Below are 24,665 nucleotides of genomic sequence, written 5' to 3' on the forward strand. Positions count from 1 at the left end.
ATATATATATATATATATATAATATTTTATTAAATAACACAGAGTTTTACTTTTCCTAAAGTTTTCTTTGGGTGCAAGGGAATTGTTTCATACATAGGCTATAGCAGAAACCATTTTTTTCCCTTCAACCCTCTAGTAAAAGCTTTGAAGTATCGGCGGAGTCGAATGTCGATTGGCCACTATGTAACTGCTGTTGACTGTAGTTACTGTTTCATGAGCCGCTTGTCATTTCCCATTTACCAACGCGCGCGCCTCATTATGTTCACGCGACTCTGGTTGTCAAGGCGACGCAAAGCATTCAATATAACAAAAGCCAACGTTTCAAAGTTCTCTAATGCTTATGCGCTCAATTAAAACATAAAAGTAGCGGCGAGGGGAATGCTGGAAAACAGCTGTCAGTTATGGTACAGTAAGTTTTGTTGAACTTCATAAAACATTAGAAAATGATACAACCATACAGATTATTTAGCTATTCATGTAAATTAGTATTGCCATCCGATCCCGAAACCATTTACTGTGCAATAGTAGGCTACTGTTTTTGCTGTGTTTTAATATTTTCTAATCCAAGACCAATATTTCTAGAGCACAATGGACTTTACGGACTCAGCATCACCTGACATGAAGAGAAGTGAAGATTTGGCTTTAAACGCCGAACTCCCCACAGACTGTGGACCAGGTGCTGACGACAGTGAAGATCCATATATGGCGATGCCAGAAACCAGTTCTGTGGACGGAAAAACCATAATCACAACAGATTCCAGCTACACCGTTACCTTTACGGTCAGCATTGCATTAGCGATCTTTAAAGGTGAGTCGTATTGTTTTAATTTTTCTGATTTTATATGCATTTTGGTGATGATGAAATATTTTTTCCTGACATCAGTAAACTAAATAAATCTGGATGGTCAAGCCTAAATAGTCATATTAAACACTTTAGCGTGAATAATAATAATAATAATAATAATAATAATAATAATAATAATAATAATAATTAAATAATAATAATAAAAATAATAAAATGCTATTATTCTGTGTTTTCTTAAATTACGAAGAAGATGAGGAGGATGAAAGAAAGAAAGGGCCAACGAAAGACCCATCCAGTGATGTGGTGAAGGCCCCCAGAGCTGAGGGCTATTATTGCGTTGAGTACAACTTGCTGCCTGATGAGCCTGAACCAATCAGAGCGGATCTAGTGATGTTCGGTGCTGCGGCTAAACTCTACATGGCGAATGAGACTAAGGTAAACGATCGGAATTAATGGGTTAATAAGCAGGAGCTTGTAGGTGCTCAATTATTTGTATGTAGAATGGTGTTAACTACTAGACTTGATAACCAAACAGCTGTTATTTTTGTCAATCTATGTTAATACATTATGCAAAAGGTTTTGCATCACTGACCCAAAGAAAGCTGGGCTAGAGTTTCAGTTAATTGCCTTCTTGGATTTCTTTTGTGCACCTCGTTGTTTTGGGTGAACACTTTTTGTCTACCACTTAGAAAGAATAATTTTCACATTGGAGAATTAACTTTGCATATGCATGTGTTTAAATTGTTAATAATAATATTTTCCAACAGTGAGATTAAATGTGTTATACATACACTAACATTTAAAAGTTTGGGGTTTGTAAGATTTCTAATGTTTTTGATTTATATATTAATATATATATATATATATATATATATATATATATATATATATATATATATATATATATATATATATATATATATATATATATATATATATATATATATATATATATATATATTTTATTTTTCTTCTTTTTTTTCTTTCTATTTTTATATATTTTAAATGTATTTCTGTGATGGTAAAGCTGAGATTTTTCAGAAATCTTTCCAATATAGGCTACTACCGATTTGCAGCTCAAGATTTTATTTTATTATTATCATTTTGAAAACAGCTGCTTAATATTTTTGTGAAAACTATGGCACATTCTTTGCTAAATAGAAAGTTTATAATTAAACAGCATTTATTTGAAATATTTTTTTTTTGCAACATTTGCTTAACTAACATTAACACAGATGAATAAATACTGTAGCACATGTATTGCTCATTGTTAGCTCGTGTTTGTTAACACATTAACTAATGTTATTAGTTAATAATTAGTTATTATTAAACCTTATTGTAAAGTGTTACCAGTTAATTTTTTTAAATTGCTGATCCCAAGTTGAACAGCAGCGCAATTCTATTCTTGTCTTTTTAAAATAGTATCTTCAGATAATCATGTGCTCTTCTGACAGGTGCTGAAGCCTTGGCGAGAAGGAAACCAGGTGTGGGTGAGCTGGTCTCAGAATCATAAAATCAACGTGACCAGGGAGCTCCTAATTAAAATGGCTTCCCATAAGGTCACAGTTAGAGTATGGGACAGCAAAGACAAGATATCATTCAAAGCCAGGAATGACAGACCCAAAGCTTTCAGACTACCACAGGAGCGGTCCGAAGAGGATCCAGATCAAATGGGTACAGTCTATCTACCACTGTTTCATACAGCAAGTTTAGACACTGCAGAGCATAATGACTTTATGAAGTGAAACGTTGCTATGATAGGCAAATACATGAAATAATATTTGGTTGACCCAGTTACTTCAGGAGGGGGCTACAGTGTGTTTTAATTTAAATTCATTTACATTACAGTAGGCAGAAACATAACTAATCTCACAACGGCAGATGCTACCCCTGACTGATCTGCTATAGTTACATCCTCATAAATTATACTGATGTATCACAAAGTACAATAAAACATGTAGCATTTCCAGTGATAATGCTTTTAAAAAAAAATCTTGTTGCAACATCACTAAATGTCTTCAAAGGTGGCATCAGGAAGATGCTTTTTAAGATGAGAGATATTTATGAGAAGGAGAACAGGAGAACAAGGAAATCTATGAAACACAGCAAAGATCCAGTCTCAGCTGATTATAGGAAACGTTTGGAGCTTCACTCTCCCACAGGTATGACATAATGCTAAAGTTGATGAATTCCAAAGTAATGGTATAAGGACAAAAAAAGTACAGTTACAAGGTGCAGATATAACAGATATATAAGAATATTTGTATTGATTTATAAAATACATTTCTTATGTACACCAAGACTGCATTTTATTGATCACAAATACAGTAAACCCTGTAATATTGTGAAACATTATTACAATTTTAAATAATTAAATGTATTCCTGTGATGGCAAGGTTGACATTTCATTATTCATTATTCCAGTCTTCATTTCTTATAACTATTGTGCAGTATTATATTTTTTCTGCAAACCGTGATGCATTGTTTTTCAGGATTCTTTGATGAATGGAAAGTCCAAAATAACAACTTTTGTTTTAAATATTAATATTTTGTATCATTTTAAAAGACTTTACTGTTATTATTGATCAATTTAATGCATCCTTACTAAATAAAAGTATTATGACCCTAAACCTCTGAATGCATCTAAATCTGCTATTTTAAGGATTATGTATACTTCTGATCACTTGTTAAATAGCTTGATATCAAATGCTGGGGTGTTTCGATCCATGTTTGGGTCAAAGGTGAAAAAAAACCCCCTCAACTGCTGGGTTTAAAATTGTAAAAAAAAAAGACCATTGGTTGTAACATCCCAGCATTTTGTATCATTTTCTCTCAAAATAGAATGTCACTTACTTGTCTTTTTCTTTTTAGAAATAACACCCACTAAGACAATGCTCTTCCAGAAAACCATGATTGCAGAACTCCAGGGGGTCAAACAGGAAAAGGAGGCCGCCTCACTGGAATTCAGTTTTTCTCCTCTTCTTGCAGGTATTTTAATTCTAGCAACCTCAGAAGAGCCTATACAGTTCATGTATGTCTGTTGAACATGTAAAAATATTCATGTTCTTGTACAGAATAACCATTAAAAGGAGTAATGGCGTGTTCCAGGTACCCTAGCTGTACCCCGTGTTTGTCCAACCTTCTACCCTTAAAAGTGCACTGGAGCGGCTGTCAAACACACCTGTGAACTCATACTAGATCAATGTACTCCCATTTACAAGTTCTGATGTCACATAGCCCACAAAACAACAATGGCAGCCCCTACAGATGCTGTTATGAAACTTGTGTGTGTGTGTGTGTGTGTATATATATATATATATATATATATATATATATATATATATATATATATATATATATATAAATACATTTAAAATTTAAATTTAATCATTTAGCAGACGCTTTTATCCAAAGCGACTTACAAAAAAGGGGAGAGCAATAGAAGCAACGAAACAAACAAGGCCAACAACCTGTAAGAGCTGTAAAAAGTCTCAATTAATTAGCACAGTACACTTTTATTTATTTATTTATTTATTTTTTATAGCCATCTACAACAAAAACTCACGTACGCAAAATACAGAACACTGGATATATATATATATATATATATATATATATATATATATATATCTCCTCCATTTCCCTCAAAGAAGCAAGGAGTAAGCACTAAGCACCTTTGGCGTTAGACATAATTTTAATGAGCATAAGCCCCATACGGTTCCCCATGCTTTGTTTACATCTAGCTAACACAATTCTTTGTCATCAGGCAGTTCGGCGTGACTTTGACTGAACGCTACAAAGTCAAGAGTTGTGGTTTGAAGTCGTGACTTACAGGCTGAAAAACCTGCCTGGAAACGCAGTACAAGACACTTGCATTAAAGTCCTTATGGTAGTTTTAGGATCAGGTAGCCAAAAGTGGTTGTATTCTCACACTCATATGGCTCTCATACACAGGTTTCCTGTAAGCGAATGTTATGTTTATACAATACATCATTATATCAGGCAGCCAGCCATTTAGGGGCTGTTTCACTTATGCCCGAGAGCTGTGGGGTGGTTCTGTGTAAGGGTGCTTTCCTGCAGGTTCCGTGCTACTTAGCCTCTAATTGGCTGTGGAATGGCACCAGCCAAATCCGACCGACTGCTTCTTTAGCTTTTGATGTGTCTCATCCAGACCCCCAGCAGGAGCTCCTGATGAAAGCCTTTGCTTGGGAAATATTTTAGCCTAGTTTCCATTAAGTCAAGCCAGACAATCACATGTAGCTTCTTTCATTGCAGGGTTGGATTTTACAGGATGGAGGCTATCATCCAATCCTGTTATTTTTCCAAACCGTTATCCATTAAAGACAGAATTCTTATCTGTACTTTATTAGAATTTAAAACAAAACAAAACAGCTATGTAGAATTATATGGGAGTGAAGGACATTCCCATAGTTAGACAATGACATATACACTACTGCACAACAGTTTAAAGTCAGTAAAACTTTATTCTTGAAAGAAATCAACACTTTTATTCAGCAAGGATGCATTAAATTGATCAAACCAGACATTAAATACACCTATAATGTTACAAAAGAGTTCTAAAGAGGTCAAATTCTATTTCATATAAATGCTGCTCTTTTGAACTTTCTATAAATCAAAGACATTTCCATAAAAAATGATCAAGCAGCACAAATGTTCTTAACACTGACTGACATGTACTGTGTTCATGTTAGGGAGCATGATGCTCACTGACTCCCTGGGATTCTGTTCCCGAGAAGTAAAAGATGGATTCTGGAATATCACTCTGGATCAGCCACTTATATCTGAGCAGCTAAAGGCAGAACTCAATCCACTAGTCATCACAATTTTATCTGCTTCTTGTCTGCCATCATCTCCCATTCCTTTCCATGTGCTTAAGGTATGCCATTTCAGAAATGATTAGTTACATTATTCAACATTAATATATAACATTAAATAGCGGAATAATCATATTCATATTTCAATAGGAGAAATGTCTTCCTGTCTACTGCCAGTACAAGTTCCACAAAATGCCTATTTACAGAACCAAAGGCCATGATCACAATGCTAATATCTACTTTAAAGATGTGAATGTGATTTTTACCGGTCCAAATCCTGGTAAGCTGTTCGAGTTCCTTAGAGGTCCACCTATGGAGATCGAAGTCCATGATCGGGATAGAAAAAATGAAAAATCCTCAAGAAAACCTGCTGTATTTGGGACTTACCTCAATGATGCCAAACTAGCAAATATAGATCTATGGACTATTCATAATGCCTTAAAGGCAGACACGGAACACCATGATCCATATGGAATAGCAAAACTAGACCTTTCCGATCTTCTCCTAGGATGCAAATATTTAAAGCTGACATTGCCCATTAGGTGTTCTGCTTCTGCAAAAAATGAACAGAGAAGTTCTTTGGAGATTCCCTCAGATACCGCAATACCAGCGAGTAATTATCTGGAAGCTGATGCCCAACTAAAGGTTCAGGTGCAGATAGCTTACCCACTCAATCCTAAAGATGGCAATAATGAAAGAGATTGTCCCTTTGGTCGCATCATTTATGTCTTTAAGTATAACAATACTCGCATCTTAGCCAAACTGACATCCGAAATTCTACAAATTAATGCAGATGCCTTCCAACTAAATCATTATCCAGAAGAAACAATTCAAAGGGTCCTATCTGGTCATAAAATAAGTGCCAAAGAAAGAGAGCACAAAAGGCTGAATGTTCTCACTGGATTTCATATGATGGATACGGCTCTACACCTTTTTGTTCTGGAAGGATTGAAGGATCAAGCAGTCAAAAGACTTTGGACTAGAGTGCCTATGAAGTAAGAAAGTCATAATTTAAAATACTCCCACCTGTGCACAACATTTACCAATATGCAGCAAGGCAAAAATTCCTGAAGATAATACAGACCGATCTGATCTTTTCCAGGTTGGATGACAATGAGGAGGAACAGGTGACTGTGCGGTATAACTCAGGATTGAGTTTCTCTGAGCGGCTGTATGACATGCTTGACATGGGTCTGAGTCCGATCTGCCTTCTGAAGCCACTTGAGACCATTATGACGGAGCCTCTGGTGTTTATCAGAAATATAGTTCCCCGTTCCTGTCTTGAAGCCATGAAACGGTAAAATTGGTCACATATTCACTTCACAAAAAAGCATTTGCTGTGGTATTTGCTAAACCTAGATGAACAAATGTGAAATAAATGGATATTGTATAAGAAAGATTAAATATTTGCAACTAACCTTTTTAGTATAAGCCAAATCCGCCGAGCCAAGTTGCTTCAAGAAGCGGTGCGCCTCAACCTGTTCCCATCAGCCGACATGGTTCTCAGTTTAAGCAAGGAGTTTGGATCGGATCACGGGAGAGAAAAGCTATGGATGGTAACAGAGTCCCAGCAATCTCAGGATATTCCTGATCATCGTAACATTAGAAAGAGAACTCAAATACCTCTAGACAACTTCAACACAGAATATTTCCAATGGAAACAGAATGAGGGCAATAATGTGAAAAACTTCATTCAGGTAATGAATTAATGATATGTTTAACAAAAATCTCATACAAAGGGGGGAAATTGAGTTAGCAATTGCTTAAAGGCTTTTTTTTTTCAGGCAAATATCGAAAAAGTCCATAGGGCGAGTAGCGACATACAAAAGTCAACGCCTAATGCACTTTTGCCTAATGTAACTGATGGCGAGACCATCCATTACCACAATGTTCAAACAATGAACTCTCCAACTCGTGTTGGAGAACTGCTCTACAGAGAACTTTCAAAGGTTGGCATCAAAAAGAACATCTAAGCCTTTATTTAGCAATGCCAAACTGTAAGTAAAATGTGGCTATTTGTTCTCTTTCTAGGACTCCACATGTATTCGCTTCTCTAACCCAGGTTTCATGAGCAGTTTTGAATCTAACCAGCACCCAAAGCATCCAGACGATGCACGGATTGAGGAGCTGAGAATGGTGCTCTTGAGGCCATGCCATACCACTGTTACCCCCATCTGTGTCATGTTTCTCTCTCAGTGCAAATGTCAACTTTATGGGAATTCCTAAGAGCTTAAGCAAGAAGATAGAGTTTTACTGATGTTTACCTACCTTGCCCACCTCTTTACAGATCCCCAGAGCTTAAAACAGTATTTAGTTGCAAGTCCAGTGACAGGATTAATGCTGATTGACTCATGGGACACAGTGCGTTATCTAGAAGCATGTGCTTGCCTGAAATTGATCTATCTACCTTTCAGAGTCTGTAACTTATTGTTCCCTGCTGAACATGAGCATAGCACCCAAAAATGTGAACCTTACCGTTGACAGATTGATGTTATCATTAGTAGTTTCTCCCATTTAAGCAACTGAATGTGTTATGTTTGCGTTTTCCCCCCAAAAAAGCATTAATTTGCTATGCCTATTGGTTCACAGCCTTGGAGAGAAAACATTCTCCATGGGAATAAACTGAAGCCAACGCTTTCCAGATCCAGGCAGCCATGGATCTTCAGATATCAGGATTTTGAACTTTACTCTAAGCCCCCGATACAGTTTGGACCAGAGCTCCCCCTGAGCATCCATTTGGCTGGTAACTAACATTCTAACATTCTAACAATCTTAACATCCGATTAACATGAACAAATAATGCTATTTCTTGTTTGATCATTCTCATTAAATGGCTCTCAACATATCAATTAATACCTGGACGTGTATTATTGGTTTGAGAGGAAATATTTAGGGCCCGAGCACCGATGGTATGAGGAACCTATTGGAATTGCTTGGTCTATTATTCTTCTGCTCCGAAATGAATTGCGTTTTTGAGAGCCTAAACATGTTTGAAAACTCATGAAACTTTGCACACACATCAAAAGGGATGAACATTTATGTGGGTTTATTAGGATTTCAGAATTAGGTGTGGAAAATGGCTCTATAGCTCCACCTACAACATTTTTTAAAAAAAGTAAGCAAAATCTAAAAACCTAACAGGAAGTAAGATATTTAGAAACTTTTCTGCAAAATATTTGCAGTTTTTGCCATTTCCAGACATTGTACTTTAACAAACTCCTCCTGGAGATTTTATCTGATCAACATTATATTTGGTCAGTCTAATCCAAAGGCCTTTGCGATCTTGAGTTTTTTGCTGAAAGGTGTGTCCGCGGCTGCCAAAGTTTGATGTTTCACCATGAAAGTTGAAGTTATACAATGTCCAATCTGCCCAAAACTTCATGTTTGTTAAGAGTCCTGGCCTGAAGACATCTACATGACAATATTCAGGCACAGTCACAGCGCCACCTGCTGGCAACAGGAAATGGCATGCTTTATACTGTAATTCACTCCTAGAAGACATTTAAATATGCCAAGAAGTGCCAAACACGCTAGAAACACGTTAAAAATCATTCAACTCTCTGCTAAGGGCTAATGTATTTTAATAACAGCACAAAACAGGAAGTTTGTTGTAACTCAGGCATACAATGTCAGATCTGCCCTAATCATCAAGTTTGATAATATTCTGAAGACAACTGAAGACAACTACATGGCAATATTCTGTTATATTTAAAGTGCCACCTGCTGACAGCAGGAAGTGTGGCACATCAAAATGACTGCGCCACTTTTCACCAATATTTACTGTTTTTTATTTTACTGCCCATCTGCATCTTACATTTTTAAACAGAAATTGTGTGTGAATGTCCCCTTACAATGTACAAAACATTCGATCTAACAGCATGAGCAACACTGTAACATTACTTTAAGGCAGGGCTTGACAAACTAGAGAAATTTATTTTTATATTATACACACAAGTATTCATATTAATTTAATTAATCAAAAATTATCCTAAATTATAAAACTGACCTAGCATCTGTTAAACCATTAGACACTCATTTATGGGAAAACCAAAGAATTAGCATCTTGCCACAATCTAGAAACCAAAATTTGAAACAGTATGACGTAACAAAGCCTAGTTTGCTGAAATCAAGTGACTTGGGCAAATTTGAAACGAGCTCCGAACCACTGATTCGAAACAAAGATTCATGTTTTGAAGCCATAAATGTCATGAAGCAGGGTTTCAAAAACACCCATCACTTGCAGACACTGACTGACCAATAAGAACAGAACATTCCAGAAAGCCATGTAATAAACTGTTATTACGTGGCATCTTTGATCAATTGATCCTAAAGGGATTTGTTTTACTTTTCACGTAGGAGAGGCTCTCCATGAGGAGCAGCTCCAGGCTGCACATGCTCAGTGCAACTGGCGGCAGAGGAAGATGTTGCATGGCGAGAGCTCAACAGGAAGCGAAAGACTTCCAGAGTTCAAATGTCACATGAAGAAAGCCGGCCTGGATAAGCTACAAGACATACTTAAGGACAAGCCCATGAAAAATGCTCTGAAAAAGCCAGGAATGGCTTTAAAAGTACAAAACAAAAAACCGAGGCTTCCCAAATTGACATTACTGCAGAAAATAAAAATATGCATGACAGTCAAATATCATTTTTTAAATTATGTAAATTTTATTGTTAGATAAGTAAGTTAATGTGGATACTGATAAATATTTTCTTGACAAACTTTCAACAAACAGTTTAAGCTTGCTCTTCAAAATCTAATCCCTGTTTTTTCCCTCAGCCCATTCCCGTTATTTCTGTGGTCCAGCTTTCTGAAACGACCGGCTCAGCAGAGAGGGAGGCCAATATTCCATTTGCTCCGGGACCCTTTCAGAACCGCAGCCTAGGCTGGGACAAAAACGCAATTCCAAGATACTCGTCCCAGTCCAGCAAATTCCACTTCTGGTTAGAAATAATCCTTGTGCTTTAGTTTGTACTAGTTTAAAATAAAATACCACAACGTGAACCATTTAGACTACTGATATAAATGCTCACTTCCTGGAAGTGTTTAAGGAGCTCATATATGAAAAAAAGAAACAAATTAACTAATTTTAAACCTTCATAACAGCTCTGACATTAATGTTTGGATTTTTAAACAGAGATTACTGAAGGCCACATTCATTCCTGCACAAGCGAAGTGCTTTAGCGTTCACGGATGAAGCGGAAAGCATACACTCCTCCCAGAAACCTGCTGAAGGCCCACAGACGCCAAATAAAAAGTGCCCACTTCAAACACAGCAGGAAAATTACAGAGATAAGAACCAACAAGGACATCACCTTACATGTGCATTAAAGGTATTGCTTCAAGTTCAAATTGATAAGATTTCATATCCTTCAACCGATATTAAGAAGCACTTAGGTGGCACTATGTCAAAAAACTGAGGACTAAAACATTTGAAAGTGAGGCTCAATCATTACTGTATATTGTGAGAAACAAGTATATTTAATTTAATAATCACTTCTTTTGGGTTAAACTGAGACACATGGTTGTGAGAAGCCTGTCGGACATCAAGAGCTACGTCAGAAGGTCCTGTCCAGAGGATGCGAGCAGACATACGCCCTCTTGGCTAAGACTTCCTGGGCGATCTTCTTTATGTTGGCATCGTTGTTCTCCGGGGAATCTGGAGAGAACACTCAACCCAATCATTCACTAAATCTGAACGCTCTGATCAAATGCATTGCATTGACTGGAGTTATTAGGCGGATGGTAATTGGAACAGCATGAAGAGCGCATGCAAGTGTTAGTGACTGACTTATGGTTTGTAAGGTTGTGGAGGAAATTCTACAACATGTGCAAGCGCTTTGTCTTGCTATGCAATAAAACGAGGAGGGCTGGTATCAATTACAGCTGTGCTTTTTACTCACTTTTTTGAAGCTGAGTCAACAAGAAGTTGTTCTTGAAATAAGCATCCTTGCAGAAAGTGTTGGTGAGCAGCACCTGAAAGCCAGGAGAGATTTAACAGGGTTGTTTACATTAACGATTTTAAAATTAAAGTGCAAGCAAATTTCCTTGATAATGACGTGTTTGTTGGCAAAACTCTGTGACCTTAGAATAAATTTAACAAAAGTAGAATCAACAGAAAACAACAACATTCATTTCTGAAATGTATACTTATGTTCAAAAGTTTGGGATCGGTACCATTTATTTAAAAACTTTTTTAAAGAATTCTCTCATGAACATATTATAAAATGTATTTTGTTCCTGTGATGGCAAAGCTGAGCATCATTACTGCAGTCTTCAGTGTCACATTATCTTTCAGAAATCATTCTAATATGACGATTTGCTGCTAAAAAAAAAACATTTAATTTTTAATTTTGTTTTCAAGATTCTTTGATGAATAGAATTTATTGTTGTATTTTTAATCAAATAAATTCAGCATTGGTGAGCGTAAAAGACTTCTTTCAAAAACATTTAAAAAAATCTTACATTTGAACAGCAGTGTATGTTTAAAAGTATGTATAACATACTATAACTGTTTATGAGTTGGATAAACCCAATGCAAAAAATCAGCATTAAATCAAAAAGGTCATTAAATTGTCTCCATCAATTCTCTCTCTCATGCAAAATCAAAAGCACTCTGCTGCTATAAATTAAAATTCAGCAATTGAAATGCCCCTCGGGACTTCTGAGAGGAAACGCATTATTTTTCACATTGCAACATCCACAAACAAATAAAATAATCCTTTTAAGTTTTGTCCTCATTCATTTCAGTTAATGAACCATTTCTTTTTCTGCCCTAATCTGCACTCGTTCACCACTGCATCCTTCATTTAAATGAAGTCAAGTCTCAATTCTGAGAATAAGTTTACAGGTCCAGTTTACATTCTCTTACACTTGGGCTGACCTTGTGACCTCAGTGAGGAAGGTTTAAGAGTCTGTTACCTCATGGTCATGATTGCGCAGGCCGATGCTGATGGAGCGACTGGTGCGGGACAGGACGGCTGTCATGGCGTAGAGGTTAATTAACACATCTGCAACTTTCTTCAGCACAAGCTGCTCTTCAACGATTGTCTGAAACAGACCAAGTTACACTTGATTTAATCTGTGATATTAGAGGGTTTTTTGTTAAAGGACTTTCTATAACAGTTAAATACTTTAAAATACTTTGTGTGTGTGTGTGTGTGTGTGTTTATGGAATTTAGATTTTGTTTTGTTTAAAAGCCATTTATTCCTATGATTGCTATTATAACATTTTCAGCATTAAATTCAGTGACATGATACTTCAGAAATCAATTATTATTAAATGCTGAAAGCTTTTTTCAGGATTCTTTGATGAATAGAAAACAACAACAAAAAAACTAATTTTAAAAATGTATTTGAAATAGAACCTTTTGTAACTATATAAATGCCTTTACTGTCATTTTTGAACATTTTAATGCATAATTTCTTAATAAAATCAAGAAACATTTATTCACAGTGATAAAAATAGTTAAGCTTAATAGTTTTTGTGGAAAATGTGATATTGAAAATTGAAAAAAAAAAAGCATTTATCAAAAATATTGTTTTTGGCAACATTATAAATGTCTTTACTCAATTGATATATGCAATGCATCCTTTCTGAATTAAAGTATTAATTTCTTTATAAATAAATAAATAAATAAATAATATTGTACTGACCCAGACTTTGAATGGAACCTGTATTATATACACATTTATTTACAAAAATAACATTATTATAACAAAAAAGATTTGTTAACTTATTTTTAGTCACTATATAACTATTTTGTTTTCAAGTGTGTTATTTCATTGCTTTGATTACAATAACTTTACTTATACGCATGATGTGATTCACTAAAGGCGGCTGACTGCCGAAATGTTGGATTGCAATATATGTGCTTTGTAGCATCATTTCTTATTTTTTTTGTAATTCATTAAGAAGACATGAGTGAATGCAGAATTTGACTTTTTTATTTGAAAGTATTGCCATTTCCACCAATCTACGCACCTAAAAAACGCTTGGGCGCAGTGATTCTGTTTTTTGAATGACTTTACTATTGTAATAAAATTTTGAAAATAAGTCCAACTGGTGGTGTATCATATAAAATGTTAATGATAAACATGTAAGCACACATTTGTCTGTATCTAGAATCAAACCGTCAGAACATCATATTTCAAGATGTTTCAGTTGATCTAGGTCATTCAAATTAGGACAAATCAAGACAGTTTTTCTACAGTTCATATTTCACACACAGCATGTAGGCAAAAAACACTGCAGCGGGGGGATTTATTCCTTTAAACGTTTCCTGCAAATGAGAATGAATGAAGATGAAATGTGGTGCGCTCCAAAAAAAAAAAAAAAACATGTGGAAATCTGAAGCACTTTCAGTCTGATTACAATAGCACGGCCACACAGACATTCATTCAGAAAAGAGAGAGTGAGGCCAGCTGTGTCACACATGAACGTTACCTCAGCCCAACAGGAAAGAAGGGACCAGAGGCGAGGTCCCAGCAGCGCTAACGGCCCACGCTAATGACCTTGTGCGTTACGATAGCAACCGAAAGAAATAACATGTCTGTACGTTAAGCGAATGGTAATTTTTTACTTTCTGGCAGCATCTGAGGAATGTGGACAAACTCTGATTAAAAACTGATGGTGGGGTAAATGGGAGATTGACGAGAATGGTGATTATGAGGCCTGGATTACTATAAATATAGCAGTTTTTATGCAGACAAAAAAAGAGTTTTGCTTTGGCATGACATTATCCATCACCCAGAGTCTGATCAAAATAAATAAAAAAGGAAAAACTGAAGTAAAAAATCTGTAAAAATAAAATAAAATACATAGATGATATCCAAAATGACCTTAATTGATATAAAATCAAACCAGCAGCAAATGTTCACAATAATGTAATAAATAATCAATAAAAGTTTCATGCTAAACTTTACCTTTCCATATCGGTACAGTAAGCTTTCCACAGTAGAGCCGAAGAGTGCAGAGTTCTGCTCAAACATTTTGGCGCTCTCCTGTGGGAGAATGATGACATCATCATTTCGCTGAAAACAAGCTGGGCTCAATTACTCGACCACACGGGTTTAAAGGAGAGATCAGAAGGAAGGATTCCGTCTAAAGAAATGTCACTGGCAGGAGAACTAAACCAGATCAGATGTGAAGGTGACAGGACTTTTACTGGACATCCCTAAGCTGCTGTTTATTACCGTGACGGAGTCCGTACATTCGTTTTATGACCACTGGTGTCCTGATTTAACTATATATTATTGCTGATTACAGTCATATAGAGCACAAGCAGGATTGATTCTGTACCGTCAGACTGGGGTGCACAACACCATCTTTGCCGGTCAGTCCAAAGTCCACCGTCTTCACCAGAGAGTCCTTCAATTTCTTTCCCAGAATCTCAAACACCACCCCCACATTTCCCTTCTTCATCTCCCTGTGAGAAGACAATAACACATGTTAAAGAACGTGAATATGAATTAATCAAGAAGGATGACATATTTTTAAATGTACATATTTCTGACATACTTGATCTTTCCTGTTAGTATTTTGCCGGCATACTGCATTCCTGTAAGTGCGATGTACATCCTTAAAATCTCATTAGTGCCCTAAAAACAGAAAAAAGGGAAAAAAGAAAAGACACTATTATATAATGCATTTCACATTTAATTGTTTTTGCACATTCATGCTGCAACCTTACGTTTGTCACTATGCCCCCTGGTGGTCTATTCTAATTTCTATGAACTATTATTACGCACATTAAAGCTGCCATTTTTTCAAACAATGAAAATAAATAAAATTAGTAACATGATGCACCAATTAAATCAAATTAATTGACATAAAAATAATACATTAAATCACATAAAACTATAATTAATGAGAAAAACAGCCTCAAGTTAAATTGAATACTACTATTAAGGTTTAATATTAAAAGTAAAATAACACAATTGCGTTTAGTCTATTTTTGAACACTATTTTATGTTAAATCAATTGTACACTTCCATTGAAAGGGTTAGTAAGATTGCTTTCTTTAAAGAAATTAATAGTTCAGCATGGACGCGCTAAATGAATGTGACAGTACATTTATAATGTTACAAAAAATAAATGCTGATCACAAAGTCCCACAATGTTTCAAGAGCAGCAAATCAGTAAATTATAATTATTTCTGAATGATCGTGACCCTAAAGACTGGAGTAATGATGCTAGAAATTCAGCGTTACCATCTCATGAATAAATTACACTTTAAAATGTGTAAAAAAAAAAGATTTATTTTAAATTGTATAATATTTCTCAATTATGTTAAATATATTTTAATTCAGTCTTTCATATTTGTACTGATTATGCATTAAAGTTTATGAAAACCTCAAATTCAGAATCTCAGAAAATTCAAATATCATCTGGGGAAAAAAAGATAATTTAACTACAACAAATATCAGCCCTCTGAAAAGTATAATCATGTATATGTACTCAGTATTTGGTTTGGGCCCCTTTTGCATGAATTACTGCCTCAGTGCGAGCGTGGCATGGATGCTATCAGCCTTTGGCACTGCTGTGGTACGGCCTGCAGCTCTTCAGAAAATTGTTCGTTCTCGTGTCTCATCTGTGTGAGCAGTCCTGCTGGAAAATGAAGTCAGAATCTCCATTAAGCTTGTCTGCTGAAGGAAGCATGAAGTGCTCTAAAATGTCATGGTGGACGGATGCATTGACTTTGGACTTAATAAAGCACAGTGGACCAACGCCAGCTGGTGAGATGGCTCTCCAAACCAACACAGAATGTGGAAACTTCACACTGGCCTTCAAGCATCTTGGACTGTGTGCCTCTCCATTCTTCCTCCAGACTCTGCGACCTTGGTTTCCAAATGAGATGCAAAACTTGCTCTCATTAGAAGAGAGGACTGGACCATTTCTTTATTTCTTTAGCCCTGGAAAGACGCTTCTGACGACATTTGAAGCCCATGTCCAGGATCCGTCTGTGTGTGGTGGCTCTTGATGCAGTAACTCCAGCCTCAGTCCACTTCTTGTGAAGCTCCCCCACACATTTGAATGAGCTTGTCCTTACAATCTTACCCAGGCTGCGGTCATCCCTGCAGCTTGTGCACCTTTTTATTCCACACGTTTCCCTTCCACTTAACTTTCTAATAATGTGCTTTAATACAGCACTTTGAGAACATCCAACTTCTTTTGCAATTACCTCTTAAGGCTTTCTCTCCTTGTGGAGGGTGTCAATGATGGTTTTCTTCACAACTGTCAGGTCTGCAGTCTTCCCCATGATTGTGAATTCTACTGAACCAGACTGAGAGACCTTTTAAAGGCTCAGGAACCCTTTGCAGATGTTTTGGATTAATTAGCGTGACACTTTGAGCCTACAATTCTGAACCTTTTCACAATATTTAATAGATTTTGAATTTGGGGTTTTCATAAGCTGTAAGCTATAACCATCAAAAGATATTATTATATTTTATAACAAATAAAAGTCTTGTAATACCTCACTTTGCATGTAATTAGTCCAACATATTAGTTTCACCTTAAGTTGAATTACTAAAATAAATGAACTTACCCACAAAATTTATTGAGATGCACATACATACGTATGCATGCATGTATATAAAAATGTTCAGACCACAAACTTCTGTATTGTACATTCAAAGTACATAAAGTAATTTAGCTAATTTGAATTCCTCCTGCACTTCACAAGTCCAAGCTTCATTTTTATATAAAAATGAGCTTACAACTACAACTATGCTTCCCATTCAGGTCAGTTTAACACACACGCATTACAGTTTTAATCATGTTCTTCTGTACCTCAAATATCTGGAGGATACGGCAGTCCCTGAGGTAGCGCTCATAGGGGTAGTTCTTAGTAAAGCCCAGGCCTCCTAAAACCTGCAGGGCTTCACTGACACAGATCCAGCTGCCCTCAGAGCTGAAGACCTGTAAAATCACCGCTGAGGCTCATTTAATGATATCAAGAGCAGCTCTAGTGTGTTGTTTTTCATTTATAATCTTAAATGATGATGATTTCAAGTTGCTTTACCTTGACCATAGCGGCCTCCAGAGAACAGTCTGGGACTCCAGGTCGGTCCATCATTCCAGCAGTGAGGTAAGCCATGCTCTCCATCACAAAAGCATTTATGGCCATGGTAGCAAACTTTTCCTGTGAGCAAGTTAAACAAAAAGCATATGCTTAATGTTAATAAAGTGAACTAATAATAATACCAACAGAATAATTAAATATGACTAAATACGTACCTGAATCATTCCAAACTCAGAAAGGCTCCTGTTGAATTGTTTTCTTGTGCCTGCATATTCGGATGTCAACTCTGGAATAACATGGCATTAAAATAATGTAGAGTTTAGAGATTTCAATTTTAAAGGATGTTTTGTGAATTTGAATGAATCATGTTCTTACCCATCAGCTTCTTGATCACCCCTGCACCTGCACTGCCCATGCTGAAGCGCCCATTATTCAGGATGTTCATGGCGACCTAAAGACAATGCACGTTGTGTCAAAGCAGCATCACATTATCGTAGTGTTATAAAAATGTGCTGGCTTTGCGTTTGGATCACCTTAAAACCACCACCGACTTCACCAATTACGTTCTCAATTGGCACCTTGGTGTCTTCAAATGAGATCTCACAAGCTGTGGAAAGTATACATTTTCAATGAATGTGCATGCAAAAAGGAGTGTATTAACATATACACATATATATATATACACACACACACACACACACACACACACACACACACACACACACACACACACACACACACACACACACACACACACACACACACACACACACACACACACATTACACTGATCAGGCATAACATTATGACCTAATATTGTATTGTCCCCCTTGTGCTGCCAAAACAGCCCTGACCTGTTGAGGAATGGACTCCACTAGACCTTTGAACGTGTGCTGTGGTATCTGGTGCTAAGATGTTAGTAGGAGATCCTTTAAGTCCTGTAAGTTGTGAGGTGGGGCCTAAATGGATCGGACTTGTTTGTTTAGCACATCCCACAGATGCAGATGCTGCAGACCGGGAACACCCCACAAGAGCTGCAGTTTTAGATGCTCTGACCCAGTCGTCTAGCCATCACAATTTGGCCCTTGCCAAACTCGCTCAAATCCTTAAGGCTACAACATACACCACAAGAACAGAGAAAAAGTTCTCGCTCCCAGGGCTGCGAGAACAAAATTAAGTCATTTTGTTCTCACAGCCCTGGTTTGGGAGTTCTTGCAGCTTGTTCTCGACACATCGCCTGAGCAGAACTTTTTTTCTTGCGGGTGTCCGAGAACTATTGTGTGATTGGTCATATGTTTAAAGTGGCCGTGGTTAATGCGGAGAAACGCAGATGATTGGCATCTGCTTTTCTTGTGAAGTATGTCATGTACTGCCAGAATGAACTTTGTTCTTGCCACCTCGAGAAAACAAACAAATTTCTTTGTTCTTGCAGAGTATGATCCAAGCTTTACGCTTGGCCATTTTCCTGCTTTTAACAAATATACTTTGAGGACAAAATGTTCACTTGCTGCTTCATATATCCCACCCACTGCCAGATACCGTGATGAAGATATAATCATTTATTTACTTCACCTCATAAAAAAATGCATAATGGTCAATGTTATGCCTGATCTGTGTGTAACATGCAAAAGTTTGGGGTCGCTAGGATTTTTAAATTTTTTATCTTAAGCTGCTTTTATTGGATCGCAAAAGAAATAAAAACGGTAACATTGTGAAATTACAGGAGGCCGGGGTTACACCCCTACTCTTTATCGAAGGACATCTTGGGATTTTTAACGACCACAGAGAGTCAAATATGTAACTAGTCAAAACACGTTTCTTTCTAAAAATCATTTAACATCACTGAAATCAATAAAAACCAGCTCCTGAAGTTTCAATGTCAATTGCAAGTTACTCCAAGCAGAGGTAGCAGCCAATTGAAATGCCTTTTTCCCTACTTCAGTACGTACCGCTGGAAAAGACAAAATTCCTGGGACCGAAAGCTATATCCACCAACATGTTTTTTACAGATGTATGTATGAAGAAGATATGAAGGAAGTAGACCCAGGAAAGATTTATAACTAAAAACTTGCCAGTGTTTTAGTCTACAGATGGACAAAGCAGACCATCCAACCCCAGCATAAAACACACAATGATGAGTGAGGGATTTAAGATTTGTTATGAACCTCAGTGCACCATGATAAACAGTGTCTAAAGCATGTAAACACTGAGATAACATTACCATAGTCCAGTACAGACTAAAAGTGGCAGCAACAAGCCTGTTTAACCTTGAAGGAAAGCAAAGGATTTCATTCTAAAATAGAAACCCAATTTCATTTCCAATATTTTCACCAGGTATTGAACACAAGGGCCAAAGGAGAGAGCATCATCAATTAAAATCCCGAGATACCTATACTGAGACACAAATTCAATCTCTGAAGCTTGGGAAGTAGTAATAGAAAGAAGATTATAAGGGATTGATTTTGATTTAGAAAACAACATGAATTTTGTTTCATCAGCATTTAAAACTAGTTTCAGTTCAAGTATGTTGCGCAGAACAATATTAAAAGCAAGCTGTAATTGAAAGAAAGACAGAATAGCTGTAGATGCTGAACTATATATATCTATCATCAGCGTAATAGTGAAAATTTTCATTATGAACATTTTGATCAGTATTATTTGTATATATCGTAAGTAGGAGTGGACCTAGGACTGACCCCTGTGGCACACCTTTAGTTACATTGAGTGAACCGGAGAAACCTCCTGTACACAAACCTCCAACCAATAGCATGTTTAGACAATCCACTATTGATGAGTCGCTGTACCAGTAAGGTATGATCAACAGTATCAAATGCTTTTGATAGATTAATGAATAATGCTGCAGTGTTTCGTGTTATAAAAAAAAATTCAATAAAATCATTTAGTACTTTTAAGGCTGCCTAAGATGATTGAGATATATATATATATATATATATATATATATAGATAGATATATATATATATATATATATATATATATAATAACTATTTTAATATAATTAATTCCTGTGGCATTTCAATATCAGTTTCAAGTACATAAAAGTAGGTGAAAGTTTAAACTTACTGTTTGAGCCTCTTATGCCCAGTTTGTCTTCAGGTTTGCCACTGGTGACACCACCAAATGCCCTCTCTACAATGAAAGCTGTGATCTTATCTTTCTTTTGTCCATCTTTGTCAACAACTTCTGTTCTGGCAAACACGGTCATGATGTCTGCCCATCCGCCATTGGAAATCCAAAACTTGAGAGCAAACATTGACGTTTAATCGAAATGCAGCCAGTGAATTTCCCCAAGCAAGACAGAATGATCTGATTAGAGCAGTCACCTTTGTGCCATTAAGCAAGAAGTGCTTCCCATCTTCTGCCATCGTGGCCCGTGTCTGTATAGATGCAGCATCACTGCCGCTAACACACAAGTACATTTCATTTAAAATAATAAATCACAGTAGATCTGAAAAAGATTGTTTCTAAATTATAGGTTAAATACAGTACCTTCCAGGTTCAGTTAGGCAGAAAGCTGCGATATGCTCTCCTGTTGCTAGTTTGGGTAGGTATTTTGCCTTCTGAGCATCATTTCCAGCAATTAAAATGCCCTGAAATGCAGTGGCTGTGTTATGTAAATTGTCTTTAAAATATCAGTCAACATAATAGTTAGTATAGGACCCACAATGCAACACCGAAAGCTATTCACTCACCTTCAGGCCAATGGCTTGATGTGCTGCAAGTGTGACCGCAATAGCGCCATCTAAAGACGTGATCTCTCCTAATCTGGCATACATGGTGTTTGAGAGGCCCAGACCGCCTGGAGGAAACAGGCAAGATGAAGCAGATGAAACATACGGTATATTCCAAATAGTCCCTTGTATGAGGTCAGAGGTCAGTCTCACCATATTCTTCAGGTATCTGGATGCCAAACAGCCCCAGTTCCTTCAGCCCATTCAAAGTCTCAGGAGGAATTACGGCCTCATGGTCAATCTTCTTAGAATCAACTAGAGGTGGTATTTGCACAAGTACAGAAAAAAGGACATTTCTCAGTCGTTTGAATGAATCCAGGAAACTGCAAAATGCTGAGATCAGGTATGACCACTTTTTATATATTAAATCTGAAAATCCTAAAGAATTTTTGTGTGCAAATAAAAGTATTTCTGCTAAAGGCACAATATGTAATTTTCACTGCTAGAGGTCACTTATTCAAAACAAAGGCGTAGCTTTGATAACGCCTTGATTTAGCAGAATCAATGGGAGTTGTTGTTTTCTCCTCTACAGCTGGCTGAAAAGAGAATCCAACAGGACTCGGGCATAAGTCATATTCATGGATCAGCTAATGTAATAAAGATTTATTAATGTTACTGTAGAATGAAGCAGGGTGGGGTTGAAAGCCGTTGGAGTGGAACGAGGCCGCTGGAGCGATTGCTAATGAGAGACACACGGCTCGAGAGCAGTGGAGCTTTTATTATGCCGCAGGCGACCGCTTCCGCTTCTTCTTGTCTTGTATATGTGGGGTAATGTAACAATTTTATCATATTATATCTGAGTGTGTTACTTGAAAGGTATGTTATGTTATGTGTTCGCTCAGCGGCTACTATGAGCAGCTAACTTGTTGCACATTGCAGTAAGCTAGATCGATATTAGGCATGGTTAAACATGGTACATGTGGTAAACCATGAAAACAACATTAAAACAATAAGACTAACTGTGTTAAGCTATATAACAATCATTCGTTTTCTGTCAATTAATTTATCCAAACAGTTGCTCTCCTGTCTAATAAAACACACAATATATTAAAGTGTCTTTGGTGCTTCCATGGTTTCTACAAAATAAAACCGGCAATCGAGGGTAACACGGGTATGATGTCATTGATAAGCGATTACGGACACGGTTCACGTCCTGGATAAAATTGCTTATTTCTCTGGATTTTAACATTCTTAAAAACAATTGGGATAATGTAAGTACACAAGTAAAGAAAATATATAACATTGTTATAGTGGTTTTCGGATATTTTAATCCAAAAAACTTTGTCATGACAAATGCTGTTTGAGATTGGGAAACATTGTTTTAATTTTCACAAGTGGACTCCACAGAATTTGAGAGATATTAAAGTATGTTAGTATAATATAATAAAGCATAATACAGCTCACAATAAATAGACAAAAACACAATAAAACATGCTTGCTTTGTACCCACCATCTTCACTGAAAAACTTCTCTACAGGCTGAACAAGTTGGTTGATCTCCTCTAATTCTTCGTTGCTAATTTCTGGATAGGGAAAGACTTCAGCCTGAAAGATGTATGCGTAATTGTTATTTTTTTAAATGTAAATGGAAAAATAATCAATAAAAAAATTATGATAATAATATACATTGTCAAATTTAAATAGGTATGTCAGTAATGTATGTAAAAACAAAATATTCTGCATTTTGTTTACATTACCTTGTTTACTTTGCCCAGGAACAGATCTTTGGCATATGCCAAACTCCTCGCACTAGATCTAACGCAGCGACGCGACTGAAGGTGATGCAGACCATCTCCTGTTTGCGCGACTCGTGGAGCGAACAAATTCCTTCCAAGCTTGACCGTATTTGTCAAACGAGTAAGTTTGTTGAGACTCATCTTCAACGTAGATACTTACCCCTTTCACCCTACGACTGGATGAAACACCTTTCACCCATTTTCGTCTCACATTGATGACGACACGAGTCTACTATGGTGCAGTTATTTTCATGCCCCGCAGATGTCAGTGTTTAGCTGCAATACACATACTGTTATTCATTTCAATGCTGAGTGAAAACATTTATCGTGATTTCTCTCACTAATCATTGAATTCATCGCAATTGTTCCTCAGATGTATGTGCATGTTCTGTGTTCAGATATTATTAAAAACATATTTTATAATATAAGAATAATTAGAAGTTCAGCGGTTCTTTTTCGTTGCGATGTCGCAGTTGGTGTTGACAATGAGGATTTAACCCTCAAAGCTGCTCTATTTATAGCCCACAGAAAGCCAGACAGACAGAGACAAAAAGGGCACTGAGTCCCTCTCACCACCTGTCTGTAGGTCACACATGCATAAGAAACAGTTGATCCAGGCATTCACAACTGAGGTGCTGTGTAGCTTCGCCATAAAAGCACGAATCGTGAGGCTTTCTTTACAAATAGGCTAGGCCTGCTAAAATTCAAAAGTTTGAGGTTGGTAAGATTTTTAAAATGTTTTTGAAACATCTTATGCTCACCCAGACTACATGTATTTGATGAAAAATGCAGTAAAAGTGATAAATGATAAGGCTACGATTTCAATAGGGCCTAACTGTTTTCTATTTTATTATATTTAAAATATTTTATAAATTCTTGTATTTATATTTTTATAAATTCTTGTTTATAATTCTTGCAAAGCTGAATTTTCAGCATCAGTCTTCAGTCACATGAGCCTTCTGAAATCATTCTAATATGCTGATTTGCTGCTCAAGAAACATTTATTATTATATCAAAGATGAAAACAGTTGTGCTTAATATTTTTTGTGGATTCTTTGATGCATAGAAAGATCAAAAGAAAAGCATTTTTTTGAAATATCGCAAATAACTATGAACATGCCCTTGCTAATAAAATGTATTAATCTTAAAAAATATTTTTTATATATATTCAAAGCATTTGTTTGATGTATTGTCTCATGTAATTCAGATCTCATATGGATGGCTGCATTTAATGGAAGATTAATTTGGTATTCCAGTTCCAGTACTTACCTTGAGTTTGACGTAAACAAAAATATTAAGCAACTCAAGCTCATAAAAGCCCTTAAAGAGTACGGAGAACACTAATAGAGACTAACCTTGGTTATTCACAGAATGCTTTTGTTTGATTGCTATTAACAAAGAATTGTATGACTAAAAATTGTCCAGAAAGACTATTGCAAAGATTCTGAGAACCATCAAGCCTTTCATAAAATCATTTACCCAATGACCTTGCTGACTCAAATGTACTTGCATGTTG

General features: G+C 36.4%; 2 protein-coding genes across 2 annotated transcripts; one reads left to right on the forward strand and one right to left on the reverse strand.

Moving 5' to 3' along the window:
- Positions 1-289: 289 nt before the first annotated feature.
- Positions 290-10,323, forward strand: cfap92 (cilia and flagella associated protein 92 (putative)). The gene is made up of 14 exons (XM_067431461.1): positions 290-404; positions 583-808; positions 1,053-1,240; positions 2,260-2,479; positions 2,830-2,967; positions 3,677-3,793; positions 5,518-5,702; positions 5,791-6,635; positions 6,743-6,937; positions 7,067-7,337; positions 7,425-7,589; positions 7,672-7,776; positions 8,230-8,383; positions 9,997-10,323. Exons 1-14 carry the CDS (start codon positions 402-404, stop codon positions 10,317-10,319), a joined length of 3,135 nt encoding a protein of 1,044 aa, XP_067287562.1. The 5' UTR covers positions 290-401; the 3' UTR covers positions 10,320-10,323.
- acad9 (acyl-CoA dehydrogenase family, member 9) lies at positions 10,283-23,371 on the reverse strand. The gene is made up of 18 exons (XM_067431462.1): positions 23,111-23,371; positions 22,865-22,958; positions 21,568-21,669; positions 21,376-21,482; positions 21,173-21,273; positions 21,007-21,085; positions 20,747-20,921; positions 18,198-18,271; positions 18,040-18,115; positions 17,880-17,950; positions 17,665-17,784; positions 17,433-17,561; positions 15,159-15,238; positions 14,940-15,066; positions 14,564-14,641; positions 12,560-12,688; positions 11,542-11,614; positions 10,283-11,297 (listed from the first exon to the last, which is right to left on the reverse strand). Exons 1-18 carry the CDS (start codon positions 23,288-23,290, stop codon positions 11,197-11,199), a joined length of 1,896 nt encoding a protein of 631 aa, XP_067287563.1. The 5' UTR covers positions 23,291-23,371; the 3' UTR covers positions 10,283-11,196.
- Between the last annotated feature and the right edge of the window lie 1,294 nt (positions 23,372-24,665).

This window comes from Pseudorasbora parva, chromosome 22, assembly GCF_024679245.1.
Source record: "Pseudorasbora parva isolate DD20220531a chromosome 22, ASM2467924v1, whole genome shotgun sequence".
NCBI classification, from domain to species: domain Eukaryota; kingdom Metazoa; phylum Chordata; class Actinopteri; order Cypriniformes; family Gobionidae; genus Pseudorasbora; species Pseudorasbora parva.

Coding starts and splice junctions, on each gene's coding strand:
- cfap92 (XM_067431461.1), top strand. Junction 5,703..5,790: donor TTCCTTTCCATGTGCTTAAG/GTATGCCATTTC, acceptor ATATTTCAATAG/GAGAAATGTCTTCCTGTCTA. Junction 7,590..7,671: donor TCTACAGAGAACTTTCAAAG/GTTGGCATCAAA, acceptor TTCTCTTTCTAG/GACTCCACATGTATTCGCTT.
- acad9 (XM_067431462.1), bottom strand. CDS start 23,290: ATGAGTCTCAACAAACTTACTCGTTTGACAAATACGGTCAAGCTTGGA. Junction 22,959..23,110: donor TCCTGGGCAAAGTAAACAAG/GTAATGTAAACA, acceptor TACATCTTTCAG/GCTGAAGTCTTTCCCTATCC. Junction 14,642..14,939: donor TTGTGCACCCCAGTCTGACG/GTACAGAATCAA, acceptor ATTCTCCCACAG/GAGAGCGCCAAAATGTTTGA.